This window comes from Salvelinus sp. IW2-2015, unplaced genomic scaffold (genome assembly GCF_002910315.2).
Source record: "Salvelinus sp. IW2-2015 unplaced genomic scaffold, ASM291031v2 Un_scaffold2775, whole genome shotgun sequence".
Taxonomy (NCBI): Eukaryota; Metazoa; Chordata; class Actinopteri; order Salmoniformes; family Salmonidae; genus Salvelinus; species Salvelinus sp. IW2-2015.
Window position 1 is genome coordinate 102,022 of NW_019944077.1, and position 9,095 is coordinate 111,116.

Here is a 9,095-nt window from a genome sequence, read left to right on the forward strand (position 1 = left end):
TTCTTAGACAAACTATGCTCACGTGATGAAAAACACTCAGTGTTGCCTGACAACCACTCAGTTGACTGACAACCACTCAGTTGCCTGACAACCACTCAGTGTAGCCTGACAACCACTCAGTGTTGCCTGACAACCACTCAGTGTTGCCTGACAACCACTCAGTGTAGCCTGACAGAAGAGAGGAGAAGAGGAGAGACAGAAGAAAGGAGGAGAGGAGAGATAGAAGAGAGGAGGAGAGGAGAGATAGAAGAGAGGAGGAGAGGAGAGATAGAAGAGAGGAGGAGAGGAGAGACAGAAGAAAGGAGGAGAGGAGAGACAGAAGAGAGGAGGAGAGGAGAGACAGAAGAGAGGAGAAGAGGAGAGAGGGCTTCTGGAGTCGACTGTCATAGCTCTGTCCTTCCTCTCGTGGAGGTGTCTAGTGGTCGGCTTGTCAGCTGTGAAGAGAGCCCAGGGTTGGGTACAGCACCACACCGATGCCCCCTGGAGGCACCTGGGCTGGACAAGCAGAGCCCTGGAGGTGAGGGGGAAGGAGGTTGTGTTCTAGGGGGTAGAGGACACCATGAAGGAATAGATCCAGCTGTCTCCAGCCTGCCACAGACAGAACAGGAGCAGGGAGGGAGAGCGTGGAGAAAGGTGGGGAGAAGGATAGAACATGGAAGAAGTGAAAGCGGACAGGGAGAGAGGAGAGAGCGAGGATGGGAAGAGAGGAGCAGCGTGGAAAGAGAGGTGGCTGAACACTTGGCCCATGGCCTCTGGTCAGAGTTCTCCTCTTCTCCTCCCCTCCTCCAGGACTTCCTCCCTGGGACTGAGTCTGGCAACCTCCGGAGCAGCAGCTCCACCTTGGACTGGCTCCACAAGCTTGACATCAGCTCCAGTACTGGGGACTGTCCCTTCCTACACGGCTTGGACAGGGAGACAGACAGAGGGACAGGGGAGGGGACGGACAGGGGGACAAAGAGCGCGACTGAGCTGGGGTGTGAGGGGTCGTCCCAGTTAGAGAAGAGTCCCTGTGTGTCCTCCCTGACATCTGGAGACGATGGAGACTCCGACTGCTTCGATACGGAGGGAGACAGCGAGTCCTGTTCCTACAGCCAGAGAATCAAAGAGGTGAGTTAAACTAGAGGGAGACAGCGAGTCCTGTTCCTACAGCCAGAGAAACAAGGATTAGGAACATTTTACATTTTAGTCATTTATCAGAATGCTCTCATCCAGAATGACTTACAGTCAGTTCGTTCATCTACAGATAGCTAGGTGAGACAACCACATGTCATAGTCAGTACATTCATCTACAGATAGCTAGGTGGGACAACCACATATCAGTCATAGTCAGTACATTCATCTTCAGATAGCTAGGTGAGACACTTCATAATCAACGTCATAGTCAGTACATTCATCTACAGATAGCTAGGTGGGACAACCACATATCACAGTCATAGTCAGTACATTCATCTTCAGATAGCTTAGGTGGGGACAACCACATATCACAGTCATAGTCAGTACATTCATCTACAGATAGCTAGGTGAGACAACCACATCACAGTCATAGTCAGTACATTCATCTACAGATAGCTAGGTGAGACAACCACATATCACAGTCATAGTCAGTACATCATCTTCAGATAGCTAGGTGAGACACACACATATCACAGTCATAGTCAGACTATATTCATCTTCAGATAGCTAGGTGAGACAACCACATATAACAGTCATAGTCAGTACATTCATCTACAGATAGCTAGGTGGGACAACCACATATCACAGTCATAGTCAGTACATTCATCTACAGATAGCTAGGTGGGACAACCACATATCACAGTCATAGTCAGTACATTCATCTACAGATAGCTAGGTGGGACAACCACATATCACAGTCACAGTCAGTACATTCATCTACAGATAGCTAGGTGGGACAACCAATATCAAGTCATAGTCAGTCATTCATCTACAGATAGCTAGGTGGGACAACCACATATCACAGTCACAGTCAGTACATTCATCTACAGTTAGCTAGGTGAGACAACCACATATCACGTCAAGTCAGTACATTCATCTACAGATAGCTAGGTGAGACAACCACATATCACAGTCACAGTCAGTACATTCATCTCAGATAGCTAGGTGGGACAACCACATATCACAGTCATAGTCAGTACATTCATCTACAGATAGCTAGGTGAGACAACCACATATCACAGTCATAGTCAGTACATTCATTTCAGATAGCTAGGAGAGACACACATATACAGTCATAGTCAGTACATTCATCTTCAGATAGCTAGGTGAGACAACCACATATCACAGTCATAGTCAGTACATTCATCTTCAGATAGCTAGGTGAGACAACCACATATCACAGTCATAGTCAGTACATTCATCTTCAGATAGCTAGGTGAGACAACCACATATCACAGTCATAGTCAGTACTTTTTTCCTCAATAAAGAGTTAGCAGAAAAGTCAGAGCCAGTAGGAAAGACAACATAAATACTGTGATCTAACATGTTTTAAACATACAGAGAGATTTTACTTTTTGGTTAATAAGACAAACCCAAATATATGCATGTGTCATGACGTTGCCTGCGGTGGGTATAGCAAACCCCATCCCCTCTCCCTGCCTCCCCTTTGCTCCTTCAACCCATGCTGTGATCACAGAGAGACGTTGTAAATTCCTGAGGATCTCCTCATGGCTAAACAGTATTAGAGAGAGTAAACTTTCAGGACAAAGGAATTCTCTTCCACCTCACAGAACTTGAGGTACGAACAGATTTCATGTTCCGGAAAAAGTATTAAAGGCCGGTGGGGAGTCCAGCTATTAACATGTCCATTGGTCACCATGTGAGAAACTCAGGAGAGACTGTGGGACCACATTACCATACGCTGTTTATATAATAACCTCAGATATGAGGGTAACATCTGTTTGTTGTTAAAATGAATGAGTGAGTATGATACTGTTTGTATAATTGTGTAATATGATTTTGAACTGTTTAATTAAGGAAAATACAACTCCCGGTTGTATTTGAACTAAATCCAAGGACCGCCCCTGAGCCAGTTGGGTCAGAGACCATGGGACCACCCCTCTCTGTATCTGAATAAAAGCCAACTCTTAAGAAATTACCCAGACCATGTTTCTCAATCACGAGAGGACAAAGGTTAAGACCATGTTTCCTCCAAGGAGGAGAACGAAGGTTGAGTAGAATTACTTTCTATACCACGTGGTTAAAACTCTTATACCAATAATAACAAGTTTTGATATTGATTACTAGTCTGCAGCTAGGAATTCTGTATCATTGAACGCGAAGAAAGACAACCGCCGAAACAATCATTCTTTAACGAATGTCCCTCTGAACAATCACAACCAAAAACGAACTTCTCTCCAACGACCAAGGACACACACACTGGACGTAACTATATATATATTGATTGCAATTGTTCCGAATGAGTGAGCGTTCATGTGTAAGGATTAGCATGTCAATTGTTATAGTTATGGACTCTGTAGTGAATTCTTAGTCGAACGCAACTTTCCTTTGTCTAACAGCCGCCATGCCGGTTTAGCCCACTAGGGCATATTCCTTCCACCATTTCATGTAACTATTTTAAGTTTGTTTGTTTATGCATTTCTGTGAATTAATTAGTTAGTAATAAATAAATGATTTAAGACAATTGATGTATGGATGACTCATAGTGAGACTGGGTTCGTGCAGATCAGCGTTTACGACGTTTGGAATGAGACTGACGTAAGGTAGAGTAATACAAATTGAATTAGAAGACCATTGATCAGATAGGAAAATATCTGAAAGGTTATATTGGGAATAATAACCTTGTAATCTAATAACTTTCCCTGGTGCCCTCGAATTCATAGTTAATTAGTTACGCTATTACTCAAGTGATCGCGTAATCCCTAATTATAGGAATCTATGATAAAACTATAAATCTTCAATTTAACGATAGCAAAGACACGACACATGCCTGTCTCCTTATAATGGTCACACCAGAGTTTTCTCTGGTCTCATTAAAGCAGGACAACCCAGGGTGACAGCCCTGTGCATGATTTTGTTCCAGCCTGCTCGAACACACCTGGTCCAGATGATAGTAGAATCGGTTCTGTTAGAGCAGGGCTGGATAAAAGCATGCATTATGCAAACTCAGTAGCTCTCACCCCGTTCAGCCCAGTCCTATCCTCTCCCTGTCTCCTCTAGTTCAGCCCGTCCTAGTCTCTCTTGTCTCCTCTAGTTCAGCCCAGTCCTAGCTCTCTCTGTCTCCCTCTAGTTCAGCCCAGTCCTAGTCTTCTCTGTCTCCCTCTAGTTCAGCCCAGTCCTAGTCTCTCTCCGTCTCCCTCTAGTTCAGCCCAGTCCTAGCTCTCCTGTCTCCCTCTAGTTCAGCCCAGTCCTAGCTCTCTCTGTCTCCCTCTAGTTCAGCCCAGTCCTAGCCTCTCTCTGTCTCCCTCTAGTTCAGCAGTCCTAGCCTCTCTCTGTCTCCTCTAGTTCAGCCCAGTCCTAGCTCCCCTGTCTCCCTCTAGTTCAGCCCAGTCCTAGCCTCTCTCGTCTCCCTCTAGTTCAGCCCAGTCCTAGCCTCTCTCTGTCTCCCTCTAGTTCAGCCCAGTCCTAGCTCTCTCTGTCTCCCTCTAGTTCAGCCCAGTCCTAGTCTCTCTCTGTCTCCCTCTAGTTCAGCCAGTCCTAGCTCTCCCTGTCTCCTCTAGTTCAGCCCAGTCCTAGCCTCTCTCTGTCTCCTCTAGTTCAGCCCAGTCTAGTCTCTCTCCGTCTCCCTCTAGTTCAGCCCAGTCTAGTCTCTCTCTGTCTCCCTCTAGTTCAACCCAGTCCTAGCCTCTCTCTGTCTCCCTCTAGTTCAGCCCAGTCCTAGCCTCTCTCTGTCTCCCTCTAGTTCAGCCAGTCCTAGTCTCTCTCTGTCTCCCTCTAGTTCAGCCAGTCCTAGCCTTCTCCGTCTCCCCTTAGTTCAGCCCAGTCTCAGCCTCTCTCTTCTCCCTCTAGTTCAGCCCAGTCCTAGTCTCTTCGTCTCCCTCTAGTTCAGCCAGTCCTAGCTCTCTCAGTCTCCCTCTAGTTCAGCCCAGTCTAGCCTCTCTTGTTCCCTCTAGTTCAGCCCAGTCCTAGCCTCTCTCAGCTCTCCTCTAGTTTACTCACCTTCCTGACTCTCTGGCTGTAGGAACAGGATCAGTCTCCCTCTAGTTTAACTCACCTCTTTGATTCTCTGGCTGTAGGAACAGGACTCGCTGTCTCCTCTAGTTACTCACTCTTTGTTCTCTGTGTAGAACAGGACTCCTGTCTCTCTAGTTAACTCACCTCTTTGATTCTCTGGCTGTAGGAACAGGACTCGCTGTCTCCCTCCGTATCGAAGCAGTCGGAGTCTCCATCGTCTCCAGATGTCAGGGAGGACACACAGGGACTCTTCTCTAACTGGGACGACCCCTACACCCCCAGCTCAGTCGGCTCTTTGTCCCCTGTCCGTCCCCTCCCCTGTCCCTCTGTCTGTCTCCCTGTCCAAGCCGTGTAGGAAGGGACAGTCCCCAGTACTGGAGCTGATGTCAAGCTTGTGGAGCCAGTCCAAGGTGGAGCTGCTGCTCCGGAGGTTGCCAGACTCAGTCCCAGGGAGGAAGTCCTGGAGGAGGGGAGGAGAAGAGGAGAACTCTGACCAGAGGCCATGGGCAAGTGTTCAGCCACCTCTCTTTCCACGCTGCTCCTCTCTTCCCATCCTCGCTCTCTCCTCTTCCCTGTCCGCTTTCACTTCTTCCATGTTCTATCCTTCTCCCACCTTTCTCCACGCTCTCCTCCCTGCTCCTGTTCTGTTTGTGGCAGGCTGGAGACAGCTGGATCTATTCCTTCATGGTGTCCTCTACCCCCTAGAACACAACCTCCTTCCCCCTCACCTCCAGGGCTCTGCTTGTCCAGCCCAGGTGCCTCCAGGGGGCATCGGTGTGGTGCTGTACCCAACCCTGGCTCTCTTCACAGCTGACAAGCACCACTAGACACCTCCACGAGAGGAAGGACAGAGCTATGACAGTCGACTCCAGAAGCCCTCTCTCCTCTTCTCCTCTCTTCTTGTCTCTCTCTTCCTTCTTCTGTCTCTCCTCTTCCTCTTTCTTCTGTTTCCTCTCCTCTCTCTCTATCTCTCCTTCTCCCTCTCTTTTATCTCTCCTTCCTCCTCTCTTCTATTCTCTCTCCTCTTTCTTCTGTTTCTCTTCTTCTCTCTCTTCTGTCTCTCCTCTCCTCCTCTCTTCTATCTCTCCTCTCCTCCTCTCTTCTGTCTCCCTCTTCCTCTCTTCTGTCTCTCCTCTCTCCGTCTTCTTGTCTCTCCTCTCCTCCGCTCTTCTGTCTCTCTTCCTCTCCTCTTCTGTCTCTCCTCTACTCTCTCTTCTGTCTCTCCTCTACTCCTCTCTTCTGCTCTCTCCTCTCCTCCTTCTCTTCTGTCTTCCTATCCTCTCATACTTCTCTGTGTTCTCTTCATCTGCCTCTCTACTTCTCTCATCCATCTCTCTTTCTCCTCATCATCCTCTTCTCTTTTTCTTCTGCGCCACTCTCCTGTCCGCCTGGTCAGTCTTCTGCTGCACCTTCCCTGTCCTGCTGGTCAGTCTTCTGCACCACCTCTCCCTGTCCTGCCTGGTCAGTCTTCTGCACCACCTCTCCCTGTCCTGCCTGGTCAGTCTGTGTCTGTGAGAGAAGTGAAGAGTTTTCTCCAGAAGTCTCCACTGCAGGACTTCCCTAATGCCTCACCAGTGGAGCAGGGTCGCAAGGACTGGGGAAGGGGCAGGGGCAGAGGGCAGCCTCTCTCTCACACTAGGGAGTCGGGGTTTGTTTCTGGGGCACAGACCTCCACACACAGCCTCACTTCCCACAAGCCTGCTGGAACTTACGGTACTTGGGCACTGTAGGGAGTAGTCAGTCTGGCCGTCTGATTGGATATCGCTTCAGGAGGATGGTGAGATTTGTTTTTACGTCCCGTCTCGTCATTTGCTGGTTGGCACCCACATCCTGTTCAACGGGCGAATCAGAAAACACTTGACTCCTTTGTCATCATCTAAGACATCCTTGTTAGTGTCGATGTCGCTAAGCTCTGCCTGGGGGACTGTCCTCTGCACCGTGTCTTACAGAGGTCTTCCTCTGGAAGGAGGCCCTACTGCTGCTGAAGAACTTGGGCAACAGGAAGTCGAAACAGGCCGAGTCCAGATCCCTGAAACCCAGAATAGAGGCACAGTGTCGTATCTCCATGACAGTATCTTTACTGAAGAGCAGCTTGGTTGTGTAGGCAAACTGCAGCAGGGGCTCAAAGCACTCGCGTCACCTTTAGAGAGGGATGGAAAGAAAGAGAACAGATGGTTATGACACAGCAGTACAGCTTGGCCGATATACAACCTATTCACACACTCAACACTACTGTTGATTCAGCATATACCATATCTTATCTATCTGACAGAACTGAGTTCATCTCATCTCTTAGACAAACTATGCTCACGTGATGAAAAACACTCAGTGTTGCTGACAACCACTCAGTTGACTGACAACCTAGTTCCTAAACACTCAGTTGTGACAACCACTCAGTTGACTGACAACCACTCAGTTGCTACAACCACCAGTCTCACCACTCAGTGTAGCCTGACAACCACTCAGTGTAGCCTGACAACCACTCAGTGTGCCTGACAACCACTCAGTGTAGCCTGACAACCACTCAGTGTGCCTGACAACCACTCAGTGTTGCCTGACAACCACTCAGTGTTGCCTGACAACCACTCAGTGTTGCTGACAACCACTCAGTGTTGCCTGACAACCACTCACAGTTGCACTGTTGCTCCAGTTGCCTGCCTGCTACTTTAATTATTTTTTTATTAGCAAACTTAGGCATGACATGCCAGCAGCAAACACAGACCCTACACATCCAAGTATAACTGACCAACTTATGAAAGACCAGCAGTGTAATTATGATTATGTCAAGTCAGTGTGGAAGAGGTGGGGAAATATTGTTGTCTATCAACCTGGGTCTGACAACTTGGATGGACATTTACTGAGAGCATGGTAGCAGACTATATTGCAAAAATATTTAGTATAAGCCTACAGAAGTGTATGTGCTCAAGCCTAGAGGGATGCAAAAGTCATTCCGCTACCCAAGATTAGCGAAGCACCTTTTACTGGCTCAAACAGCCGACCAAATCAGCCTGTTAACAATGTTTTTGGGTAAGAAAATTATGTTTGACTAGATCCAATGCTATTTACAGCAAACAGATATTCAGCACGCTTATAGGAAGGGCATTCAACATGTACCCAGCCTGACACAAATTACAGATGATAGTCTGTTTTGTTAGACTGCAGCTTTTGATTATTGGTCATTATCGATCTGCTGCTGTAAAAACTTGTGTTATGGTTTTACATCCCTGCTATATGTGTATAAAGAGTTACCTGTCTAACAGAATCCAGGTAGAGTGAGGCATTCCCCAGGGCAACTGTCTAGGCCCCTTCTTTTTAAATATTTACTAGTGACCTGCCACTGGTTCTGAGTAAAGCCAGTGTGTCTATGTATGCGGATGACTCAACACTATACACATCACTATACACATCAGCTACCACAGCGACTGAAATGACTGCACACACTTAACAAAGACTGCACTCAGTTACAGAATGGGTGGCAAGAAATAAGTTAGTCCAAAATATTTCTAAAACTAAAAGCATTGTTTTTGGGACAAATCATTCACTAAACCCTAAACCTCAACTAAATCTTGTAATGAATAATGTGGAAATTGAGCAAGTTGAGGTGACTAAACTGCTTGGTGTAACCCTGGATTGTAAACTGTCATGGTCAAAACATGTTGATACAACAGTAGCTAAGATGGGGGAGAAGTCTGTCCATATAAAGCACTGCTCTTACTTCTAAACAACACTATCAACAAGGCAGGTCCTACAGGCCTAGTTTCTACCTTCTAAACAACACTATCAACAAGGCAGGTCCTACAGGCCCTAGTTTCTACCTTCTAAACAACACATATCAACAAGGCAGGTCCTACAGGCCCTAGTTTACTTCTAAACAACACTATCAACAAGGCAGGTCCTACAGGCCCTAGTTTCTACCTTCTAAACAACACTATCAACAAGGCAGGTCC

At 47.3% G+C, this 9,095-nt stretch overlaps 1 protein-coding gene across 1 annotated transcript in view; it reads left to right on the forward strand.

Annotated features, from left to right (window-relative positions):
• Positions 1-9,095, forward strand: part of LOC112074720 (BTB and CNC homology 1, basic leucine zipper transcription factor 1 a) — a 14,453-nt gene that overhangs the window by 2,069 nt on the left and 3,289 nt on the right. The window contains exon 2 of the mRNA XM_070440636.1: positions 163-1,107. Within this exon, the coding sequence (XP_070296737.1) occupies positions 163-1,107 (945 nt within the window). The remainder of the gene's footprint in view (positions 1-162; positions 1,108-9,095) is intronic.